General features: G+C 40.0%; 1 protein-coding gene across 2 annotated transcripts in view; it reads left to right on the top strand.

The window, feature by feature from the left end:
* The window catches only part of sema3h (sema domain, immunoglobulin domain (Ig), short basic domain, secreted, (semaphorin) 3H), a 67586-nt gene that overhangs the window by 32545 nt on the left and 8288 nt on the right, over positions 1-26753 (top strand). For both annotated transcript variants that reach the window (XM_016662373.1, XM_007575131.2), the window contains exons 3-9: positions 4509-4571; positions 5108-5227; positions 6446-6539; positions 7325-7444; positions 8787-8932; positions 10351-10465; positions 22229-22298. In XM_016662373.1, coding sequence (XP_016517859.1) covers positions 4509-4571; positions 5108-5227; positions 6446-6539; positions 7325-7444; positions 8787-8932; positions 10351-10465; positions 22229-22298 — 728 coding nt within the window. The remainder of the gene's footprint in view (positions 1-4508; positions 4572-5107; positions 5228-6445; positions 6540-7324; positions 7445-8786; positions 8933-10350; positions 10466-22228; positions 22299-26753) is intronic.

Genomic DNA, 26753 nt, shown 5'->3' with positions numbered 1-26753 from the left:
TAATCACTGACAATTTAAGAGCAAAGTCACACCTTTCTCACTTATATCCCATCAGGATCCCTTATCTGTCCTGACGCCTGTAAGCAACTTACAGCAACACAAATCGTTCTCTGGACCTTCATTTCTAGTTACTTATTCTTTATTGAAATATGTTTCATTAAGCAACATAAAGAGAATCATAGCAGGGGAAGGATCATTTTCATCTTCTTTAACTGTTTCTGGGGAGGAGTGGAAAAAATTATGAAAAGAGTAAACAAAACAGAAGAATTGATTGTTAATTTTTCCAAAACCTTCTTCATCTCTTTTGTAAAACAACATGAAAGCATGTAATGTACCAGAGCCTGATCATCCCACTGCTTTTTGTTGGAGGATTCATATTTCAGTGTTACTTTTGAACTCGTATAAACAATTAAAAGCTGTCTACAGCTTTCTATTAGAGTCTACTAAACAATGTAATACAATAGTAAGGGTAAAGAAACAAATGCATTAAAACGTGTTTTAGTGCGGCGGATGGCACGACAGGTCTGAGTTTTGTAAAATTCCAGAACATAAAGAAGATTTTCCACGAGAGTCCAGATTTGAGTCGGGATCAGAAGTTACTGACAAGTTACATAAACTGGACTTGATGGAGAGAATTGAGAAGAAAAGTCTAAGTATGTTTGTTCGATAATCATTGCCTCTGTTTAACTGGCATTGAACAAAATGGGAACTTTCAGTCAGCTGATCTTTTATCCGAGTTAGACAATTTGTTACTTGGAATCTACCTAAGAACAACCTAAGGTTTTTTTTGTATTTTTAAACTAAGGTTTTGTTATTTAAAAAATTCATATGGACAAAATGGACAAAACGCACAAATGCATTAGAAAGTCTCAGTTTTGTGTAAAATCAGTGATGGTGTGGAGAGGATCCCTCCGGCAAGAAGCGTAACAACCCCAGATGATCTCGTTCCCATGCTGCAGGCACTGGTGCAACAAAACTCACCAAACACTGATGTGGATATTTGTTACACTCTCACACAAACAACATCAAATTCAAAATCAGTTGAGCAGGTCTCATATTCATGGAGATGTACATATGGGAGGAAACTGTCTACAGGAAGGAAATAAAGCAACCAGCATTCGCCACCCTGATGTTTCACACCACATCCAAACGGCCAGACAAACACGTTAATGGCTGGCTGAGTTCAGGGTCACAGCAAGGACAGCGACAGCGCTGCCTTTTCATAAGCGTGATCTGTCGGATCAAATCAATATCCTCATCAGTCAGACGTGCACGCAAAGCCGTCAGGGGGACAAACAGGTAGGCGAGCAGACGAACAGCTTCTGAGACGGACGGACACACCGGTTCTTCCAGCCAGCCACCCACTGTGCCCGGCTCTCTGCCAGTGAAAGGAAAGATAATTTTAACTCATGACTTAGCTTCATGCGGGCTTTCTACGCTTTGCATTTTCACATACAGTATTTATAATTTGTTTATACCATTTCATATCTTGTGCAGTTATTTTCCCCTCTTATGCTGTTAATATTCACAGTGCTATGTTCACTTTTTTTTTTTTTTGTCCAAACTTTTAAACACTGCGTGATTACATTGGAAACTCTTGAAAGAATTGATTCTGGCATATCTACTGTCCCCAGTTCATCCCAGGGCAGCGTGCCGAACTTTAACTATCGCCTTCAGAGACTTTGATGAGGCTACAGTTAAAAAATAAAAGAAAAAAAAGAAAAGAAAAAACCTCAGTGTCATGATCCGTGTTTCTGTGTATTTATTTTTAAGGGTTTCTGTCCTGAGTCTCTCTCTCTGCATCTTCCCGTTGATTGCTTCCCAGGTGTGTCTAGTTACCTGATTACCCTCCCTGTGTATTTAAGTCCTCCTGTTGTCTCTGTCTCTTGTCGGATCCTTGTCAAACGTATGTCGTTTGTCTGCCTGCCATCACAGTTGAACTGTAAAGTCCTGTGTTGGGTTTAGCTCTTTTTCAGTCCTTAGTTTTTCAGTTCCTACGGTAATTAGCTGTGTGCTAACTCTCTCTTTCATTAAAGAAAGCTCAGTCCTGAGCTTTCTTTAATGAAGAAAGCTCTGGACTGTTGAGCTTTCTTCATTAAATCTATCATCATCTTTATCACAACCTGGGCCTCTGCGTCTCTCCTCACCACCTCGCAACCACCACACATGACACTCAGGGCATTCTCTTTCTGAGAGCCTACAGCTGGCAGCCACCATCACCCAGAGAGGTCACCATGGGTTGGGTTGCATTTCTGTGGCTTTTTGTTTTCAAATTTCTCCTTTCATTGTTGCTCCTTCTCTGGTTTCGCAGCAGAACTTTTGACATTTTCAACACTTTTCCATCTTTTTTTGTTTTGCTTTTTTTTTCCTTCCTTTTTGCTGTTGATTTACTAGCCCTTCACTCTTCCTGCATGTGGTTTAAGATGACAGCCAGCATGCTTTCCACAGCAGGATAAATTCCCATTAACCACAGCCTTCACCTGGTGGTACTCTTCCAGCGGTGGTCCGTGTTCCTGTCAGTGTGTGGTACTGGAGATTAGGCCGAGTGCGGTCACTAATCTAATCTGATCATCTCGGCTCCGCAGCGGGCTCTGCGGGGATGACTGCATCGGGGAACGATTACGGGACATTCTAAAATTGTTTCCTAAAACCAGCAGTATTTTCAGTAATGGCTTTATTTGACTGTGTGTCACTATTTTGTTTTTGTTTTTTTTCCACAGAGTGGTGACTTTCTGCTTCGACCACCAATTAATAAGTGCCAGATCATGCACCTTTTAAAGTATTCATTAGCATTTATAGATCTTGGAGGTTGAAGGATTGTGATTTTTCTGAGAAACTGTTTGCTCCTTGTACTTTTTCAGAGCAGCTTTAGCAGTTTTCATGGTCATATCACTTCTATCTCAGCCTCACGACTCTGGTCTCTGAGGGAATGACTGAGTCAGGGAAATAGTTAGATTAGTCATGTCACTGCCATTGGAGCCTCTATTTCTCTCTTGCTTGCACATTATCAAGAGCTCAGTTATTTCCTCTCAGTTTTGATGTCATCGAAAAGAGTCAGGGGGTGGGGTTGGACCCATCCTGGGTTTTTTAAATTTATTTTTATTTAGTTTATGTGGAAAAAAGAGTGATGTTTTAATGTGATTATGTTGGGCGGTGTCTGATTGCTTTATTAGTGAAGTCAAACATTTCTATTGTTCCAGTACACGTTTCATGGAAGATGATCTTACCTGAACCTAGAGTGAGCTCATCCTTCCAGCCCCCCCACCATTCAAAACACACACACACACACACACACACACATTCACACACACTTTAACAGAGTCAGAGCAACCAAGTCGGGTAGGGCCTTTCGTTGTCTCTCATCACCCTAAATATGAACCCTGAAACTGAATCACCTCCATTAGATGTGGAACACTGACTCTGCCGTTAAACTTTATAACGTCCTATGAAATGAAAACCACATGGTTCAATACATTTCATTACAATTTTATGACAGACTAACACAAAATAGTGCCTAATTGTGTATTGCTGGAAAATAATTCTCCTTTTAAGATTTTCTTTTTTCACAAACAATTTGGAAAATAGTTGCAGACATTTGCATTACGGCCCCTTTATCCATAATGGCCCAGAAGACCGCTGAGGCTCATTGGAGAACGTTAATGAACAAACAGCGCCATGGACACGAGGAACAGCAGACGGGTCAGGAGAGAGTTGTTGAAAAGTTCAAAACAGAGTTGAACTTATTTAACCTAATTTAACAATCTGGTCAATATTACAACCCACCTACAGGTCCACGGTAAATCTGGTGGAGCTGCAAAGATCCTCAGCTCAGGCGTGAGAATCTGTTCACAGGACAACTATTAGTCATCCACTCTGCAAATTAGTGAATTGCATGATCTTTTATTAAAGCTTATTTATGTGCTACAGTTGCAATGCAGGTAAGTTTTTAGATGTGCAGAGCTGGGAGAGAAATATCCCAAAAGGTGGGCAGGAACACGCTGCGTCTTCAATAGTTTGTTTAATAAAATATATTTCCCAGAAGTCCACATTCTCTCCTTTAAATGTTCATGTCTATTTCTTTCTTTCTTTCTTTATTTCTGCTGTTGGGCACTTCTCAGTGCATGCCGCTCGATAAAAAGCAGTCCAACTCCTCCTGCAGGTGCAGTCAAATTGTGAATTAGTCATGCTGTCACGATCCCTGCTGCCCTGACAGTTTGGCCCATTATCAGGACTCATCAATGCTGCCAGTTGGTTTTTATTTTTCTCCTCCCTGAAGCTGTTGCTCTGCTTATTTCATCCAGATTAGTCATGTGCTATTGGCTCTCCCTTTCTGGCTGACCGTCAGAGCACCTGCTGCTTCCAATAGCTGTTTATCAGAAACGTAGCACGAGCAGGAACGCAAAATTGAACAGGAAAAAGATTTTTTAAATGTCTCTCTCTCTCTCTCTGTTTGTTCTTGTTTCTTCCCTCCTTCTTTCCCTCCTCTCTCTGTCTTTCTTCCCCTGTAGCTGTTCTGGCCAGGCAGTCCGGACCGGGTCCAAGAATGTCTCATGGCTGGGAAGGATTCAGAGGTGATTCAAGACACACTCACTGATTCCAGTACAAACACATGTGACTGAATAACAACAGCAACTTTTAAAACAGGAGCTTCCATGTTTTACGTAGGTAAACCATCATTCGGCTCATCTCAGAACGTGATTTCAGTCAGAATGTTGCACAGATTAAAATCTCCTGCCTGACAGATCAGGCTGTATCATTTTTCTTTTTATTTTTTTTATTTTTGCTGCTTGCTGCAATGCAATACTACCCAACGAGACCTGCCTGAAATGTTCTGCAACAATAACCCCGAAACAGTTGCGCAATAGATTACAATCTGCTGCGGAACTGAAGCTGATTGAATCCGATTCATTTAAGGAACTGTAAACAAACAACACTCTGACACTGGTAGGGGAATCAAGATTCAGGAAGAAACAAGCCAACACATTTAGAACCACAGACTACGATTGAAATAAATGAATTATTCTGCTGTTGCTGAACACTCCAATACGAAACACTGCAGGTTGTTGCATTGTGGTGAGCTGCTGTGTGCATCTGTGTCTCTGGACAGCTGGAGTGCGCGAACTTCCTGCGAGTTCTGCAGCCTTTTAATCAGACGCATCTGTACGTGTGTGGCACCGGGGCCTTCAATCCCCGCTGTGCTTTCATAGCTACCAGCATCTTCCACCAGGTAAAACTGCACACACACACGCACGCACGCACGCACGCACACGCACACACACACACACACACACACACACGATCAAAGTAAAATTGCATATAAACTCGGACTTATACTTATATGACTTAGGACATAATCAATGTGCTTCTTAGAAATGAGATATATCTGTGCCTAATATATCTTTTTTTCCCAATATCTCACACTGATATTCACACACTTTAATGACACACTTATTTAAGTAATTGAGAGCACATTTATTTATGGCTTATAGGTTTGATCCAAGTTTTTTTTTTTTTTTTTTTGGGTAAATAAAAAAAACACATTTTGTTACTGAAGATGACAAAATGTGAAAAAGGTTCATAAAGTCTGAAATCCTCTGGAGAACCTTCCTTACTGATGTATATTTATGAAGAGAAAGGACTAGAGAAGTTAAATGTATCTGCAGGTATTTTCGTAGTTTCGTCCTAGCCTCCATCTTCCCTGTGTGATCGGGCTCCCGTCCCCCACATGGAGCCCCCTGAACTGCTGAAATATCAGATGTGGTGTCTTCCCCCATGCCCACATGACCTGTGAGGGTTTGCCTAATGTCATCTGTCCTTAATATGTGGCAACATTGTGCAGCTCACCAGACACCTGAGACTTGGTTGACATTTAAATGTCAAATACAGAGTAAAGCACATCTAGAAGACGGGTGTGTACATGTGGTTTGTTTTCCAATATGCACCCACACATAATATTCACTTAAAACACAAGAATTTCTGGGACACTTTGGGGATTGGTCTCCGACCGGTTTTTTTATACACATGTCTGGGTGCAATCCTTTAGTAGAGTGCTGATTGTTGTTTGTGTGTCTTGCAGTAGATATGTGTGTCAGAAAGCAGCTAATCCCATGAAAGGCCTTGTGAGATCAGAGCGGACACGGCTCTTAGAGGAGCCGGTGGTACTGGCCAGTTTAAGTCTGGACTTCACACATTGTAGATTCCCTGCACTTAGCCTGATTAGCCTCAGTTAGCTGCTCTCTCTCTCTCTCTCTGTGTGTGTGTGTGTGTGTGTGTGTGGCAGCCATGTGTGATGAGCTGGCTCAAACCTTCTTAGAGCTCATCGCCTCAGTGAATAGGATTATTTTGATATTTTACGATGTACTTATTTTAATATGCCTAACAAAACTCGTGTCTGTTTCAGCAGATTTGCTCGTTTAATCTCGACTGTGTGGTTTTTCTTTTTAAGGCAGAGTACCAAACTCTCTCCTACAGCCAGACAGAGTGTGGGAAAGGGAAATGCCCCTACGACCCATTCCAGAAAACGGCTTCTGCGGTTGTTGGTAATATTAATTATTCTTCAATGTAATTAAATGCTGGTTAGAGTTATCAGTGTAAAACAAGGTGTAGTTTTAATTTTCCGCCTACGGTTTGAAGTTTTTCTTTTTTAAGTCAGGGATATGTTACGACGATCAAGTTCTTTCCAGCCAAACAATTGCAACACTGACCCACATGCTGCTGCATACTAAAAGTTAGCAGAAGGACACTTTTAAGAAAAACCGAGTCCAGCAATATTTTTAAGTTAGTCTAATTGTTGCTTGCTTTAAATAAAAGAGGTGAGATCATTATATACATTTTACATCTTTACATTTCTCTGTCAACACCGTCACACAGTAAAACTTTCTGTCTCTGAAGATCATATAGTGAGAATCACATATCATGTCCCCACTTCGTGGCATGCACTTGATGCAACGTGACTGACGGTTTTGGGTAGGTGTTGATGACAAATATGTCGGATTATTTTAAGGCTTTATGAAGCTTGCTAAAAGCATTCGATGCTGAATTGGTCATTTAACCTGAGAAAAGCAGCCAGACAGCATGTGGGTGGGCAGTGGCAGTGTTGTCTGCAAACGCATGCCTCTGACTGTGTTTTGGATGTTTTTGTTTTCAAAGCTTTCCCGTCGTATATGTTGTAAACATCTGTAGTCTGTTGGGTACATTGATTTTTACAGTAAGTCCAGCTAAGGAAGAAATTCAATGTGTGAATGAGAGAATCATGCTAACTCTGAGCATGTGTCTCATTTTAACAGAGTTGAATAAGGATGTGATCACTGGTTTTACTGTTTAGATGGAGAGTTATACGCCGGCATCACTTCGGACTTCATGAGTCGAGACTCGGCTTTCTTTCGGAGCCTCGGCAGGCGACACGTCATCCGTACAGAGCAGTACGACTCCACCTGGCTGCAGGGTGAGTCCCACAACTGGAAACACGTTTGAGAAACTCAAGCAAGTGCTAAAAAAAACCTTAACAATTATTTAAGTTAGTTATTGATAATTTTACTAAGAATTTTGTTTAATTATCAGTGGAATTATAGTACAAAATATGTAAAAGTCAAATTTTTTTCTAACGCCTGATCCAATCCACCTTTCTGTAATTGATGATGCTTTGCATGAACTGTGTTTACAAGCTTCAAACCTGCATAATACATTGCAACAGATTAATATAAACATTTAGACAGTGCAGTATTATGAAGACATGAGCAGAATTTAATGAAATACTAACGTGATTCTTTCTGTGGTTCTAAAAACATTAATTGTCTACTATTTTGATACTTTTCTAATCTGAGAAGGCAGTAAAAGTTGGACCGACTGGGATATGAACCAATAACGATGATTGGATCCTGTCATAAAAGCCGACATCTACTTAGCTTGTTATTCCTTAAACCTTCCTTTTATCTTCCTGTGGATCCGACGTTTCCTTTCTGGGAGTCAGTTGAGAGAGTTTGTGATGTTTTTTTTTTTTGTTTTTTTTGACAAAGCGAACATACAAGATTTTCAGACGTAGTTCAAGTTGAATTTTTTTTTCTTTGTCCACATTTGTCGATTGCTTTACTGTTGTGTGCATGTTCAGTTTATACCTGCAGAAAACACAAGTTAAGCTTCTTCTGATTACAGAAGCAGGCAGCCAACGCTGCAGTCGTGTCAGAACATGTCGGCGCTTTGCTGGCACATTTGTGAATATCAAAACAGAGGGGGTGGTGGGGGGGAACAGTTTCAGCAAAACCACAAACCATTTACTTAAAAATGTCAGTTTGATAAAATGCAATTAGCTGCCAAAAGAAACTGATTTGCTTTAACTTCTACAGCGACACCACTAGGGATAAGTTAATTGTTCTCCAGCAGCTTGTTTGAATTTACTCAATGTTTATTGAATTATAACCCACTAACAACTGCCTCATTTTGTCTCATTTTGAAAAAATAAATATTGAAGGTAAACAAAAAGGTAAATGTAATATCACATGATCCAAATCAGCATCTCTACAATCATCCTGCTCACCCGGTCGGTGTTTTATCAGACCAGTACGCTGATGTCTGCTGCCGATAACCACCAATCACCTCTCCTCTCTGTAAACTCACTTCCACCTTCATCGTCTCTCTGCTGTCATTCTCCCATATTCAGTTACACAATTGAAAATGTGACGTCAGCGAAGTTGTGCTGCTCCACAGTTGATTTGCTGTAATTTAGCTATCTTTCTCTGTGTGTGTGTGTGTGTGTGTGTGTGTGTGTTTATGTGTGTGTGTGTCTCCAGATGCCCAGTTTGTGCGGGTAGCGCCACTGTCTGAAACTGATAACCCAGAGGATGATAAAGTTTACGTGTTCTTCACTGAGCGTGCCCAGGAGGCAGAGGGGGCGGCCGGGAAGGTTCTCTACTCCAGAGTGGCACGAGTTTGCAAGGTACGATGTGTGTCCGGTGAGCAGAGATGGAGCACAGATCAGACCGGAGGTGGTCTGCGTGATGTTTTGGCAGAGGTATTTTCCTGCCAGTGCATACGTGCAGGTTAGTGGGTCTGCACAGGCTGGGGTGTGTGCTGAAGTCACCAACTCTGTGTCCAACCGAATGTCCCCGTTGGCATGTTTGAAGGTTGTTTATACAGAGTCTCGTTAATACTGACCATTCTTAAACAGTTTTTTTATTTGCTTGAATGTTAAAGCTCGTTTGGTCTATAAAACTTTAAATGTTCACATGTTTCTTGGGGAATAAACTACTAATAAGTTGGTTGTAGGTTTTTATATTCAGTTGCCAGTATTGTAATACTGCAGTGGGTCTTATTATCTGGGACTTCCACAGAAATTATGTCAGAATGAATATCCGTTAATTGGTATTTACCATTAATTTAAAATGCTTTTAATGTGTTAAACCTCCAAGCAGCAAGACCCTCTTTAAACGATTAAAAGGATATGGACCAATTGTATTTAAGGCTTTCTCAGGGTCTTTTAAAAGTTTCTTTGGTCTCTTTTGGGCTTTACTTATTTTCGGTTCATTTCTTGCACTTGATCATGACAGCATATTGTGCAGTGTGTGCCTATAAAAACAAGAAATGTGGAAAAGTACAAGACAAAAGGAGCGTGGAGACCTGGAAATTAACAGTGCCTGAAATGTCTTTATGTCGTGTCTTTAAAGAAACGGGAAGAAAAGTCCCGAGAGAAGCATCAGCCTTTATCCAATCGACAGATGCGTGCGGCTTTTGGTTTTCAGTGAACAGCTCTTCTGCAATTGGAAAACCCAACAATAAAATGTCAAAGTAATTTCTCTGCGACAGACTGCCGATATCAATTTCAATGTGAATTCTTTTACAGACCCATTCCATAAATTGGAATAGTATTGAAAGGTTAAGTTGATATATATCTGCGTACATATATTCAAAAGATCGACATTCAGTGGGATTAAAACTCTAAATCTGATTTATTGCTTAGGAGCATTTTAATTGTTGAATAAAGTTTAATAATTTCCAGGTTGAACAATAAAAATGACAAAACGAATTTCTAAAAAATGCTTAAATCGTGGACCGAAAATAAGTGAACAAAACCTGTCAGAATTTCCGAAAGCCTAGAAAGTTATTGATCAAAACATTGAAAGACGGCAAGGGTGCAGCTTGTGGCTCCTTAGAAACCATAACATAAACAGACAATAACTCAAAACTTTTGCGCAGTAGAGTATATGTAATGTGAAGCAGCTAGAACCTGTGTGAGGATGAAGTCCTTCATTTCTTTGTATTTCTGCACAAATACGCATCCAGAACCCTTATAAATGTGTCGTATTGTCAGCTTGAGGTTTACATGAACATATTAAGTCTTTTTAAATTGTGTTGCAGAACGACATCGGAGGTCAGAGGAGTTTAGTGAACAAGTGGAGCACCTTCCAGAAGGCCCGGATGGTGTGTTCGGTTCCAGGACCAGACGGCCTGCAGACACATTTCGACCAGCTGCGTGAGTAAAGCAAATGGCAAACACATTACACACGCAATCAGACTTTAGCTGCGAGAGTTACAACAACAGCTGGACCTCTGCCACTGAATGCTTCATAAAACAGGAATTGAGCTAAGAAATTCAGCCAGTCTGCATGCATGTGTGCGTGTGTGTGTGGGTGTGTGTGGGTGTGTGTGCGTGTGTGTGTGTGTGCGCGCGTGTGTGTGTGTGTGTGTTCATACCGTTGGTGTTTTCGAAGAGATTTCACACACCGAGGAAACCTAAAGGGGCTTGACGGCCTCCTTGGCCTGCTGTACGTCTGCATAGCCAGACTGTTACCGCTACCAACAAAATGGCTGGTCACCTGTGCCTTCACCCATGGTTGCCACGGTAACTGGCCTCACATAGAGATCCTCAGACTTTATTCATTATCAAGGATTCCCTTGATGGACAGACCCCTGGCTTAGGAGGCCGCTGCCTTTCCCCATCGGGCTGCCGGGGCTTTTGTCGTTTTAATGGTGAGCGGACAAAAACATCAACTCTGAAAGAAATATGTGCAACAGGGCATAAGCCTCACAGTTTACAGCAGTGCAAAAGATTAGCTTGTACAATAAAGAATTAAATGTAGCGTGGATGCTTGCATTGACCTGTAGGTTATGGACCAGCATGCATCTGCAGTCATTCAACCCCCACAATACCTTTTCTTCTCAGCTCTTGGAGAACCGAGTGAATAAAAAAAAAAAAGCAGGCGGGCACGCAGTGAGTTTGAGCTACACTCTTATCTCAGCTGGTCGTGTAAACAGAGGGATTTTAGAGTAAACAGAGAGACCCGCACAGTGAATTAGTTTGTTTATGCAGTACCTTAACTCATGAACACTAAATCACATGCTCTTTCATGTAGCCCAGGACTTAAACAAACACACATGGGAAATTAAGAAGCACTTGAAAGCACACTTATTGAAGGTAAAGCTCGATTTTAGGTGCCACCACACATGCGCAGGCCTCGGCTCGTCTGTGTACACCAAAACCGTTCGGACTTGTCAGAGGCATAAACATTTCCGTCCCTCGTGCCTGTGGCCATGTTCTACGTATCTGATAAGACTCCATATGAATTTGTTTATGAATACACTTCAGCAACACATGCACACAAACACATAAACCACAAGTCCCACTTCGTGAGGATTTACACATTGGCTTAAGAATGCTGCCTGTGTTGTGTTTATGCCATGCTCTGTCAAACGGAAACACTACAAGTCCCATAAGCCTCCGCTGCTCCGAGGGGCTCACATTCGGTGCCTTGCAGATGTGTTAAACGTGTTCACGTTTTTGCTATATTGCAACAAAAAAACTTCAAAGATTTAATTTGGATTTGATGTAGTTGACCAGCACAAAATGGTGCATAATTTTGAAGTGGAAGAAATATTGTAAAAGACTTTTACATTTAAAAAATAAGTTTTGTCATCTATTCCACAACAACGTCAACCTCAATAACGGTTTTCAGGCTCGCTGGGTGAAGATCTGACGTTGGGGGAGAAACACCTTCAGGATTCACCAACCAGATCCCAATGTCCATTTGGCCAAAAGACTCATAATAATGTTAAAAATAAACCAAAAGTCATTCCCAGAAATATCCCCACTAGTGAATAATATTGCTGAGTTAAAACAGACAGAACAGGAATTGTATGAATGCTGACATGCTTGCTTCTCTTACAAAATGCACAGCTTTGTCCAGATAATATAAAACTTTTGCAAGGGAACACAAAAGAAAAACAATTCCCCATTACTCACTGCAGGCTCTGCACAAATCAAATGGTTCAGTTAGAAAAAAAAAAACTAGTATTGAACAAAATAACACAGTTAAACTACAAGCAAAATTCACAGCTACAGAACCACAAATCATTATAATGCTACAGAACCAAAGCATCAAACCTGAGGAGCCAACAAGGTCAGAAGAAACACGCCAACAGTCTTCTTCTTTTTCTTCATGTTAGCAGGAAAGTTAAAGCTGAATTACTGCCACCTACTGGCTCACTGCTGGTCAGGTGTTCACTGACAAGTCTCACAAAACTGGTTAATCAGGTCAATGAAGTCCGTTAGAGCAGCAAATACTCGTTTTGAGAAGTTTACAATTCAAATTTTGTTCAGTAATGGTCCCTCCTTTCACAAAAAAAAATGAAAAGATTGGTAATAACAGCTTGATCAGCAATGCCAATCAAGTCATTTAGATCAAAAATTTGTGTCTAGCTTTTATTGGTAACAAATAAGAATAGAAATCTGCCTCTACTCTTCGTTACCATTTGTCTTAGGTTGTTGACTCACATACTCGATGTTATGCAACACTTCCCACTGAGTTTCGTTTCGAGCAAAGCATCTGGTCTGCGATCACCTCACGGCTCGATTCGCCAGACGGTTTTGCTTGGACTTCATTGTTCTGTTGTTTTTGCTTCTGTTGTTGGAGCGACTTTGTTCACGCTCGCATGTCTCACTTTCAATCTGTGGGCTTCTCGTTGTTGTGGATGCCGCCAGCGTGAAACAAGTCGAGCCCCGCTGAACCGTAGTTAGTCAAGCACCAGCGGAGAGGAAGGTCATGCAGCTCAGATGCGAGTCTATCTCACAGGAAAAGATTCTCAGTGGGTCTCTGCCGCTGTCCTTGTTGTTGTGGTTGCTGTCTGTCGAGGAGAACAATGCGGGGAGATTTTGGCGCTGGAGACAGACGAGCTTCTGCGGTCTGCCAGTAGAGACAATAAAATACTTCCAGTTATTTTTTTCTCGTCTGTTTTTGTCTGGGTGTAAAAAGTTTAGTCATGTCCTAAACAAAAAAACAAAGCCCATAACCGTTGCAGAAACTGGAAAGGAGCCTGGAACAGTTTGGAACAACCAATTGTCTCTTAATGACAATTAGGAGAAAGCAGGCGTCTGTTTGTAATTTTCCAATGGTTTTAAATTAGAATAAGGAAGAAAAACATCTAAATATTTTTCTTTGTTCAAAATAACAAAATACTTCGAACCCTCTGCATTTAAATGTTTTTTTTTTAGAAACTACACCCACAAAAGGAAACCGCAGACATCACTGACCTAAAAAAAATATGATTTTCATAGTTTTTCTTTATAAAAGAGTAGAGAAATATACATCCACTTACCATAAAGACTTTTAATTGTTTTTAACAGTTTTTCCTTTAGTGTAAAGCAAAATATTCTTTTGGATTCTTCTTTTTAAAGCCATCATCAGGGTCCTGCTGTCATAATGACTGGATATTTGACCAAATGTTACATTTAGGTTGAGGTCGGTGCCATGCCAGAAAGATTTACATCCAGACCAAAATCAATTTTAATGTTTGTTTGGGCTGGAAAACCGTATTGTGTCTGACTTTCAGCCATCTGACCCAAAATTAAACCAGGGATCTTCACCTCCAGATCGTCTTCATAAGAAGAAAAGTTATAATAATATAAAAAGAAATTACATTTTTTGTAAAAAAAAACAAAAAAAAAAAACAAAAAAAAAGAAAGTCATTTTTTGTCTTTTTTAAACAAATGATTCTCCAACTGAGTAACAAAAATCCTCAACCTAAAATATGAAGTGTTTCTTTTCATGATTTATCCAAAATCCAGATTATTCCTTGATTATTTATGTTCATATGCTTCAAAGCAGTTTCAAATCAGAGTCAGGTATGCCTATTAAACAAATGGCTGACTTTTTAATTATTGCTTGAAGCAATGTGGTTGACCAAACTGTGAAGGTGTCGCCATTATTGATCTCTTAGAGAAACTGAAGACGGCCACTGGACCACGATGTGGAAAAAGCTTTTCAGAGAGAGAACAAAATGATTTTTATTGAATGAATCACTACAGTCAGATAAAGTGAACTACGAGCCTCGGCTATGACTGATCAACTTAAGGGATTATTTCACTTTATTTGACTGTGGAGAGAAAATTAACCCAACTCTTCATCTCACCATCTTAGTTTTGTTGTTTCATAAAATGACTACTTTTTTTGTTGTTATTTTGATCTCCAGAAGGTCCTTAAAAATAAAAAGATTGTTTTAGATTAACTTTGTTTTGATTGAAGGGCTTTTATGACAAAAAAGAAGAAAATAATACAGCTTGTAGAATTACATTTCTTGAACTTTTAAACCTATATCTCTGATATCCGACTTCCAAATACCTGAAACTGTACGTGTCGGGTTGAATGGGCAACATTTCTCAACTAAACCTTCTTTTTAAAATCCTGTCTTATTCATGTTTGGAATAGTTGTCATTTTTTAATAATCGAAAAAACATTTTAAAAAAAACAAAAACAAAACAATAATAAGAAAATCCAGCTCACTCCTTGTTTGAAAATAATGAAATGAATGAAAAATCTCGAAATCCTTTCAGATGAATCTCGGAAATGTTTCTTGACCTAATTGCCTCATCAGTAATTACAGTTTGCTACAAGTTGTATGGAAGCAGGTTCTGTAAGTGGAAAATAAATTTCCCTACTCCCCCAGTGAGCCTGTCTAATCCATCACTGCTTGAAGGGAGCCCCAGTTTGTCAGGAGAAGAAAGAAAAAAAGAAAGAATAGATAGGGAGAGAGGTGGAGCCATCAGTCAGATTAGCTGCAGGGGCAGGGAGGGAACAAGTGGGCTTTGACCTGACAAGAGAGCCAGGCTGGAGGAGGGGATGGAGCAGAGTTATAGGCTGAGGAAAGGAGATGATGAGGGCTGTAGAAGCCGTTACTGCTGTGTTATTGCTTTTGTGCTGTTAACGAGAAGTTGAGGGAATAAAGGGAGCAGCAGACAGAATATTAGGAGGAGCACTAGAAACAGACATGGCTGCAGGAGAGAGAAAAAAGACAGAATAAAGTGTTTTTCCTAAGGAAGACATAAAAAGAATGAAATCAGGGGAATATCTCCAATGTCGCAGGTGTTTCAAGGTTACGCAAGACTTCAAAATGGGAAATTGCTAAAGTAACGCTCTCCTACTTCTTGTGTGCAAGTTTTTGTGGTTTGCAAAACTCAGCTGAGATGAACTGACTTCTGGCATTTTGATTTATATTTATGAGGTGCAGATGAGAGAGTAAATATAAAAATGAAAAACATAAAAGATTAACAAATGCACAAAAGGATTACAACATGAGAGGTTTTTCACCTGACCTAAAAAAAAATAACTTCATGAAGTGATTCTAACAAATTATCTTTTGAAAGTTCTGTATTGAAAAATAAAACTTTCCAGATAGTTTTCTTTACATCGGTTTTTATGACTATGGATAGTTATTCACCATTCATCTAGATGGGGTTTATACTGAAGCTCTATTTCGATAAGTTATTTTGCAGTTTTGGTTCCTTTAAACCTGTAATACTTAAAGACTTCTGGACTGGATTAAACTCAGATCCTTTAAATCGGAGCTGCACCAGTCAATCCGCCAGAGATCAGAATCACCATTTTCCTTTTTGTTCAGCATGTCAAACACAAAGTAATCAGTGAGTTGGATGCGGCATGTCAAGGATAAAGGTAATCATCTAAATACGAAACAGACTTTAAAAGGCCTTCGTTTTTGAGAAATGTGAATTATCTTTTATTTAAACAAATAAGTAATTACGTCTGGAGTCGCAAACCTCTTTCCATATTTACGTTTCGTTTCAGAACATTATCGAGGCCGAGGAAATCCTAATCAAATCCTTTTCTTTTTCAAATGATGCTTTAAAAACAGTGAATATAGATGTTTCTAATTAGATACGGTGAAAATGTTTTCTTTATTCTCATGTCCTAATCTACAGTAGTTTATACCTCTCAAGATAAATGGTTGTTTTAACCATTTGAAGACATGAGGGATATACTGGATTCATCTCTTTTTTAATTTTCCATGAAAAGTAGCAATATTACCACTGTTTTGCTTCATCATCATCCTGTGCTGATGATTTTAACTCAGCAGATACAAGGAATCTGGTTAGACTCCTGGAATTGGTTTAAACATCACAATGGCTTAGATAAAAATGTAATGTGTTAGAATGGCTCAGTCAAAGTCTGAGCCCAAATCCTGGTGGGAATCTATGTGGGAAAGTTTTCCCTGGTGGGAAAGTTTCCGTCCAGAGGAAAAATCCCTTTAAATCTGACTGAGCTGCAGCTTTCACCAAGACAAATGGGCAAAAAATATAGAAGATACATCTGCAAGCTGGTTGACACTTAAAGCTGCAATTGCAGCATAAAGTTATCAAAATATTGACTCAGGAGGAGCTGAGGTTTGACACTGTTCAGGTTTTCATTTGCAATAAGAAGGATGGAGACAGAGGCACAGATAGGTTAGGACCACTGACCGAACGGGTTAAAGACAAGATGGAGGACCGATCCTGATGAATTACTGTGAGACGGTGTCCTCACTCGAAGACGACTGAGAGGAGGAAGAGTCGGCGAGATGTTGGTATTCAGGGTGGCTGGCCTGAGAACGGGGAGAGTGGAGACATGAGGAGAATAGGGGTATTTGCCTGGGGGTCTCTGACCAGACAATTAGGATGAGCAGGAGGAGGAGGAGGAAGATAGGGGCTGAGGCAGCAGGTCTGCGGGCCAGACAAGACTATCTTCCTCCAGGGGGGAAACGGCCGTGTTTTGTTTTGGGAAGAAGACACAAGAACAATCCTCTGGAGAAAATAGGCCAGACAGACAGACAGATGGATGAGGAACTAAACAGAGATATAGCATGATGGAGGGATAAAGGCTGGGAGGGGCAGAGAAAGTGAGAGACAATGAAAGCGAGTGCCTCCTTGAGGGATCGTGGGAAGTCGAGGTGTGGAAAGGGGCACGGAATAATCACCTGATGAAAAGTTGGAGAGCCAGAAAGAAAAAGACGAGGAAGATTCAGAGGGAGACGAACGAAAGCATGGAGGTGGTTAGATCGGCACTACAGTTTTCACAAAGTCAAATCAGACTGAACAGAAAGACGCTGGCTGATCTTGTGTGATGGACAAAGGTTTTGTTCACCCCTCCTGCCCCCATGAAAGATTAATGAAGTGAAAGCCGGTGCAGCTTCATAAATCCAACGCTTAAAGATATGGAGGGGAGAACGTCTCTAAATCAGTTCTGAGTTAAACTTACCGCGAATGATAAAGAGATTTTTCTGTTTTTCTTTTCTTGTCTTTCATTCTGAGGCTAAGCCATAAATAACTGAGGCTTCTTCTATAATTTTCTGTCGAAAGAAAAATGTCGAGCTGCGTCTTCCAAACTCGAGCAACGTTTTCAAGTGGAGATGAATGCACAATGAGGTGCGGGAGGAGTCGGATAGTACCTTTGAAGCTCAAGGCAAGGATTCAGATTTTCCCTACAGGGATAATCCAAAGTTTTTATTAACTTTACACCGTACTTCTTCAACACCGAACTCTGTTTATTTACTTTTACGTGCTGTGAGGTCTTCCTTCGTACCCATCCTTGAAACACAGCACTTCATTACACGCAGAGAGTGGATATTTCTAAATCTTTAGATCTTATTACTTTGTCATTCCTGGCATGTTTTCGCTGTTTGAAGAGGAATCTTTTTTTTTTTTTTGTACTGTGTGAACTCTGCGATGAGGATGGTCCAAATTATGTAAAGACCAATAATCTGTCTGGCAGAACCAAGTCAAGTTTTCTTCTTTTGAATTTTTCTAGTAGATGTAAAACAGAAATAAGGTAAACTTTCATAATTAGCTTAAAACACACAAGACTTCCATTAGCCATGTTTTCATTGCACAGTAGTAAGAAAAAAGCAAAGTATGAAAACTAGACAGGAAATGTTCCACTTAAAGTATCTTTTATCTGCTTTCTGTATGTAAGGCAAACATGAGGGTGAATGTGATTTGGTCAGATGAGACTAAACTTCACTTCCTTGCCTTGGTGGAAATTGCTAAAAACTAACACAGCACATCATCCTAAATGCTCCATCCTCATATTAAAACATGGCAGTGGCTGCATGGTACTGCAGAGCAGGTTTTCTTCAATAAGACCAGAGTGGAGGTTCACCTTCCAGAGGAACAACAACTCAAAACATGCAGTCAGAACCGCAGTGGGACGAGTTAAATAGATTTATATTGGAACAACAGTCAGTCCAGACCTAAATCTAATTGAGAACTTGTGTCCTGACATCAAAATGTCTTTATTATCAACTCACAAGGGCTTGATGCAAATGCATGCCACACTATTCAGATTTTCTTCTTGAATTTTTTTTAGAAATTCATAAATCCCATTTCTCCCACTTATCACCTGTTTGTGTTGGTTAATCATCCTGTATAACACTAATGCAGCATTTTGAAACTTGCAGTTGTAATATGACAAAGTGTGGAAAAACTTCAAGGTGGTTTGTGATGTGTACAAGCGACTGCAACATCTTAATTATCTTTCCAGCAGGCATTCATTTACCACTACGCTTCATCTCTGATATGGACAAATATGGTTCTTTTCGACCGTTTAGTGTTAGGAGCTGGTGGTCTCCTGTCCACTGGGGGTGCTCTTTGACATCGGCTTATCCTGCTCTTTGTTGAGGCTCGGGAAGATACAAAAACACTTCAATGGGATCCACTGAACTCGCTGAGAAGCTCTAAATCTTACCGGAGCACTGACTCTCCCACTGCTTCTGTTTTTAGTCTGGCTATCTTTCCTGCTTTGAAAATATCACATCGTTTTGGGAGAGAAAAAAACAAAAAAAGAACATAGTGCACGGCGTATACATCATGAAGAGTTTCCAGAGTTATAAAAATCTTTCAAGACAAGTGGAATGGGAGTGGAAAGAGATGATGATAAAGGTAATAATCTGTTATGTGAGCTTAGAAGTGGGGGACATTTTCTGAAAGATCTGACCCTGAAAACAGAACCAAGATGAAGGAATTATGGAGATGAGACGAGCAGGTGTAAAAGACAGCAAAGCCTAGGAGCTAAAAAACACATTTACACTTTAATAATAGGGATAAATATATATTTTAAAACAACTATGCTCCAGGATCTGAACATGTACAAGCAAACTTTGGAAGTATAAGGTTTACATCCTGAATGTGACTGTGTGTGCGGTGAAGATGTGTTGATGAGATGAGATTAGCCGCCGTTCCTGGAGGCCACCTGGAATGTGGGATCGCTCATCCGCTTCTCTGTTTCCATCTCCACTCCTCCTCACCTCGAGAGGGGAAACGTCGTGACCTGTGTTTACTCCCTTCATTCTAAGGAATACACACTGCAAACTAGTGAATAATCCCACTTATTCACTCTGTTTGCCACGCAAGATGTGAAAATCCGAACAACACACTTAAGGAAAAGTTCAGCAAATATATAGACCCACTTTCTTTCCACTTAGTTCGCCTTGTTAAGCAAATAACGCATTTCCCCATTACCTCAGACAGGCTGTGCTACAAACTCTGTGTCTCAACATCAGCAGGAGCTCCGAGAGTTTCTAAGACTCTCAAAGCTGTTTGGCAAACTCAGCCCAGAAGCTGAATCAAGTCATGTATTTATAGATTATCACAGCATGCCACCCAGAAAACAAAGCGCTCTGTTCTCTGCTGTTGTGATGGAACGATAAAACATTCGCCGCTCTTATCTGAGACAAAAGTGCAGAAACAGAACAGCTTTGATTTATTGTGATTTAAATAAACTGTGAGAGCCAAGGTCTTGCCTGAGCCGAGACGGCAAAAAAAAGATGAATGCTACGACAAGGTGCCAAATAGAAATTTATTTGATGAAAGAGGCAAAAGTGTATCGTCAAAGTTTTGTCTCCGAAGATTAAATTAAAGCTCAAGTATTTGCCAAAGTTAGACAAGGGGCTGTTGTTTCCTCATTACGACATTAGGCTTGAAGAATCACCTTTAAACATCTTTTTGGTGCAGTTGGCAGTCGCCTACATAACTTCTCTTTCTGTCTACTCCCATATGTTTAAAGTTTATTGAGTCTTAAGGAGAGGCATTATGCAAAACTGCCTTTTTTTAAGGTTTATGCCATTTTATAATGACAAAAACACACCTGCAGTTTTGCTTTGACTCATTCATGCATGTTTGAGAAATCCTTGAATCTCCCATGGTAACCATTCATTGGATGCCTTAATGCTTTCTCATACAATGCAGCGCCTACTTTCCCAAAACTCCACCTTTTAACTGCAGTTCCCAGTCGAGGTTCTGGTCCACACAGAACCGCACGCTGCTCCTATAGACTAGCAATTAGCAATTAGCAGCTGGTGGAGCTGCAATTTTTCCTGAGTTCATTATCCAACAGATGATTGTAAAAGGTATTAGAGGACAGTATGGGAAAGTATTGTTGTAATAACATGCTGAAGGGGAAATGTCGGAAAGGTTGGGAGGTTCTTAAAGAGACATAGACCAACATCAACACATCAGATTCGGCTCCTCCCTTTAAAAACTGCTAGTTTGTTTGGTGGTACGTAAAAATCTTACATCAAAGAGAAAAATTTAACAGTGCATTTCTTTCCTACTCTTTTAAAAACATGACATATACAACAAAAGTTATTTAGGATGTTTTAACACCAATTAAAGCAACTTTTTTTAAAACTAGCTGCAAACCATTTGCCCACCTATAACACATGCTACGTATACGTATTAAAAAAATGTATTCACTTAGTGAAAAGTGATGATAGCAAAACATTAGATAGGTTTGAATGCAAGGAAACAAAAATACAAAACAGACATTAAACTTCAGTAGGAATAAAAAAAATAACACTTTGAATGAGAGTCAACAGCCCCCCAAAAGGAAGCAATAAAGATTGCTTTAATTGGTTAAAAGGCATATAAAAAACCTCAATAAAGTCAAAGTTACTAAAAAAAAAACTTCAAAGATGGACAAAAAAATGTAAAAGTTGAGCAACATCAAAAATGATCAGTGTTACCTTCATGTCCTCCGGTTAAAAACGGCTTCATTCAGTTTATTGTTCTCCAAACTGGGACCACGGCTCATCATTTGGTTTATTTGAACTCTTTCATACACAATACTGACAATCTAGTACAAAAAATGCTATATAATGGATTAATCTAATAGACTTGATGGGCAAGTTTCACATGAAAGAGCTACTTAGTTAATTAATCTCATTTTTTTAATACTTTTTGTCCAATCAAAACAATGTATTTCTCCTCACCTTAGAGGAATGCTTATCAATTTCTCTCAAAAGAAGGAAAATGCTCTGAAACGTTGCACATTTTTGCATTTAGCCTACAGTTCCTGCCAGTCTGGTTTGATTTCTTAGTTAACCGCGCCGAGAAATCTCTCCAAATCCACCTGTTTGAGTCGAAATGAAATTGCTCTGGCTTTAAAGGATGGCCGTGCGAAGACGGACAGATGGAGGGAACAATCTCCACCTGACTGCGCCGCTTGAGAGAACACAGCTTGAGCAACGGCAGAGCGAGAAAAACCCGGCTAATGTTGCGAACTGCTGTTTTTTGAAATGAGGAGCGAAGACCGAGGCGTGGCGTTGGTGTGTGTGTAACAGCAGGTGTTGTTCTCCTGCAGCGGACTCAGCCCCCAGCTCTCCCACTGCGGCTGGTTATTAATGGCTACAGATTCATTACAAGCAGCCAGTCAGCCATGCTGCCTGTACGCCCGGCGCTATTAGTCACACAGGCCGCCCCGTAGACGCAGGAATGCCTAGGATGAATACAAAGTGTCTGACTTAAAACATACAAGCATGGTTCTTCACACAGATTAATGCTCAGAGACATGTGGTGCAATAAGAATGTGAAGTGTTATTTATTTATCTGATGTTTTATTTTGTTCTTTCTTTCTTTCATTCTTTCATTCATTCGCCTGATCTGTCCTTTCTTGACTCTCCTCCGACCGTCTCCATTCAGAGGACATCTTTATTCTTCATGGGAAAGACAAGAAGAATCCTCTCATCTACGGCCTGTTCACTACTTCCAGGTATTTCCTCCATAATGCAGAAATAACAGGAGCAGAGTCCTATATATACTTGTAATTTATGTATATTCTTGCACATATACTGTGAGAGGGAGAGTTTGAAATTTACAGCGGATAAACGGTTTGTCCTCCTACACATGGTTTATATGGAAGAAAAAAAAAAAACATGAAGTTATAGACGCTTATCAGCTCTTTTTGCAGATACCGGGGCGTTTAAATCCAAACTCTGCTATAACGGTTTATGGGAGTAAAGTTAGAGTGTCAAAGCAAATAAAAAATATGGAGTATTTAAAAACAAAAAGCATAAGAGAAGAAGAGGCATAAAACAGCAAATGTCACTTGCTGAACTGCAGGTGTACTAATAAGTTCATGTATCTAAAATGAAGGCCTTAAGATGTCTTAAATCATTTTTTTAAAGTGTGCCTTATATACATTAATCACAGGTCTTGCATTTTGTTATGTTCACTCCAAATTGCTGATGCAGTTTTTTATTTGGGTTTTTAAAGACTAGAAAAGGTTTCAATTCCACCTGATCTCCTTATAAAAATGGATCCGGTACCCAGCTCAAGAGAATTAAAGCTAAGCATTTCATTCTTTAATTCAACAAGCGAGATCCTTCAGTCTCTTACACAACAAAACCAAGTAGCTTTGTCTAGATTGTAATGCAGCTATCTTATTTCATGTAAATAAGACAAAACTAACTTACAAACAACCTGAGGACCTTGTTTTAAGTCAATAGTTCTTGAATAGTGATGAAAATTACTGCTTCTGTTGGTACATTATTTCACTTATAACGTATGCTTTTTAACTTGTTTGTTTTGCGCTGTCCTTTCCAGTTTAAGGTCTTCCTTTTGACTAAACTTTTCCATCATCTGGTCATTTCAAATTAAATCTGTGGCACTTTTGCAAGAGTAAGCCGTTTCTGTTCCTGCGAACAGCAAGATCTCGGCTGCTCTGGGCGGTTTCCTCCTGATTTGCTTCATCACATTTTCGGTGGAAAACAGGTGTGAACTGCAGGGAGGCCAGTCAAGCATATGCACTTTGTGTATATGAAAGCACGGCCGTGCAGAGTGAGGTGTGGGATTTTCCTGCTGGAATAATCACAGACCTCTGTTGTCTTGACAGCGGCATCATTTTCACCAGCGCTTTAGAAGTGGCTCCTGCATCGATGAAGCCTCTGCTTTCTCTACGCGAGTCGTGCGATGATTAAACCTGCATATTGTCTGTTCTGAACACTGAACAAGTGTGCTTTGTGTTTCTTTTTTTTTTTTCTGAGATGTGAATTTGCTCAGAGAAGTCTGAAGTGTTTCTGTACAGAACAATCACGGGGTTTGAATGATGCTTTACAAAATTGTGCTTACATTTCTGGAGCCACCGACTGTGAGATGGAGAAAGTTCTCTCAGGTACTACTGAGCCAATAAGGCTGTACTGATTGTACAGTTTTTATTTGTTGATATTGTTTTAATCTATCAGAGGTCAATAAATATTAATAAGCAATTAACTTATATGAGATTTTTTTCAGTGATTTCGTTTTTTTCCCCCATTTCGTTTGAGATTATTCTAAAGTAGCATGTAGCCATTTTGAAAATTGTGTTTGTAAACAGAATAAATGTAATTTCAGAAGCTTTGCAGCAATGTTCAGGCTTCAAATGAAACTGCAGAGTATACAGTGAAGGACATTCTGTGGTTTTAATCAGTGAGCATTCCTGCACCGACCAGATAGCACTTTAAATAACCCTGACGTCCAAAAGGATAAATTCCTGTGGTTCCTGAAATCCCTATCCAGTAAAAAGATATTTTCTTAGCAACTGCACACGTAACAGTCCTTCTTATGTTTGCATGATAAAATCTTTATTATATTTTACATAGCAGCATGTAGTTTTCTTCTACCACTCGAAGAAAGAAGACAATGAAATCGTCTTCCTTTTAACTTACCAAGCAAACACAACGTCTGCGTTGTTCTGCCTCAGTCAGTGCGACATGACGCTTCGCCACGAAGAGTGTGTCTGTGACAGGATGCCTCACTCTGGTGCGTGGCACACAGATGTCGGTGTCACATGCTGCCGGTTACACACCGCTTGCTCTTTCTTATGTCACTCTGAGTCATGAATGAAATTCTTGTTCATTCACTTTTAACAACAATGAACATTCATCGTCGCATCATCATCATTGTCGCATTATCGTCTTCGTCGTTGTCGTCAACATCTGTGAACGGACTTTGGAGCCAATCTGTCCCATTCTGACATTTTTCACATATAAACACACAAAACAAGAACAAAGTCCACAACTCTTCACCCCCCTTCACTCTAATACCCAGAATAAAGTCCAGTGCAATCACAAACCTAGTCTTTATGTAAGAGGCGGAAGCAAAAGGAAACCAGCGTCTGTCACAGATCATGCATAAGATACAAAAAACCCTGAACACATCGACCCTATGATCAATACGACGGTGGCAGGGTCATGCTGTGGGTAGACATTTATTCAACACAGACAAAGATGATGCTTGGTGCTTAATAGAATGAAATACTGGAATGGAAACTGTGTGTGGCGGCAAATGAGACTATGACAATAACACAAAACGACTCAAAGTCAGATATGGTTTAAGACAAACCATATTCAATTCAATTCAAAACTATTTTATTCATTCCAAAGGGAAATTAAAAACTCATATTAATTCAAGATTCTTCAGAGTTATTGTAGATGGTGATGGGGCAGCAAAGACCTTCTGTAGCAGTCTGTATTATAGCAAAGCCTCTGACTGAAGACACTCAGTTTTTCTATGACAGTTTCATGAATAGGATGCTCATGGTTGTCCATAATTTTCTTGGTTTTATACAAAATCCTCTTTTGCTAATTTGTGCAAAAAGCTAAACTCGGTTCTTCTCTTTCCAACCCGACTGGGCTTGAGTTGTTCATGAGAAGGACCGGCAAAGTGGTGGAGGCGTCGCCCAAAACACCTGCAGCTGCAACTGCAGGCGGAAAGAGAAAAGAAAATGAGCGATGTCTAAAAGAAACAGACTCGTGGAGGCGGAGGCAGCTGTCAAATCAACAAATAAAGAACCCAAAGAGCAGGCGGCGTCTGAAAGAGTGGCTTAGGAAAAAGTTAGTAAAAGAGAGAGAGGAAAATGAGCACCCTCATGGCCAACTAAGACAGCCTGGGTTTCCTCATTTCCTCCACATCGCTGCTGGCACCACACACTCCCAGAGTTAACAGCGTTCCTGAGCTAAAGCCCAGAGCTCTACAGTAGCAGCAGAAGCATGACTGCATTTGGCACGGCCGCGCTGGGTGTTGGCCTGTTTCTGGGGGATTTGGAAAGTGTCTGGGATCTTAGCAGGGAATGGACAGAAATCCAAAGCATCGCGCAGGGTGGGGTCACAACCACAGAAGAGGGGTCACTCCTTCTGAATGGAAACTCCTCCCTGCAGCAAAGTCATAGTTGCACACGCTCTCTGACTTTAGGATGGGATTGAGCATGAATCAGTCTTCTGTATTATTTTGTCTTTTGAAGGCACCCCTACTTTGGAATAACCTTTGATAATGAGATTTTATATAAAATTGTGTCTTTATTTCAGGAAAACCGTTGTAAATACTCTCGTAAAATTCCGCAAAAATAGTCTGTTTTAACTATGAATGCCAGGTTTTCCCTAACTTTATGAGCCTAAATAGTGAATTTGGTTTTAAAGGAGTTAAAAGTGGATTTGTAGTTGTGACCCTTCGGGTTTTGTGATGTGTCAGAGTGAACAACTGGCTGGAGGAATGAAAGGAGGATTCCTCCAGCGGAGCGTCAGAGCATACGTTCTGCATATGTGTCACCCACATGAACCAAGAGAAACCAATCTGAGTCATGTAAATGTGGCTTTTCTGTCTGTCCTGTTTCTGCTTCAGTGGATTTTTTTTTTTTTTTTACTTAAATAAGCGTTTATAAGAATCCTTTCCAGAACTGACGATGGTTGTTGGTGTGTTTTGCGGTAAAAGCCTCAAAGGGAGCACATTTAAATACTTTGACTGCTGGCGTAGAGAGGTCAGTAAAAGTTAAAGAAAAGCCACAATGAGATGCAGCTTTTCATATCCAGTGCCAGTCAGATGTTTGTAATAAACACTGTAGACATAACGCTCATATTGATTGTGGGCTCTTAATGATTTATTTAACTATTCTTTTTCATGGTGGAATGAGTTTAAAACAACTTCGGATAAGTACAAAAGCAGAAGAATTTCAATGTGACTTTCGTGTAATCCTCACAGGGTCAGAATTATACATACGGCCTGAAAGTTGCAATTTGAATGTATTTTGTGGCCACCCAGAAGCTTCTAGCATCCTTCTGTTTAGAGTCAGTGGAGCCAATTTAACTTGGTTGGTTTCCTGGCACAAACCCAGCTGTGTGTATATGTGTGTATATATATAGATATAAATATATCTATATCTATATCTATTTAGATATATATATATATATATCTA

The sequence above is a fragment of the Poecilia formosa genome, unplaced genomic scaffold, assembly GCF_000485575.1.
Source record: "Poecilia formosa unplaced genomic scaffold, Poecilia_formosa-5.1.2 Scaffold370, whole genome shotgun sequence".
In the NCBI taxonomy this organism is placed as follows: Eukaryota; Metazoa; Chordata; class Actinopteri; order Cyprinodontiformes; family Poeciliidae; genus Poecilia; species Poecilia formosa.
The sequence above is the reverse complement of the archived record's forward strand: the minus strand, read 5'-3'. Positions and strand labels throughout refer to the sequence as shown.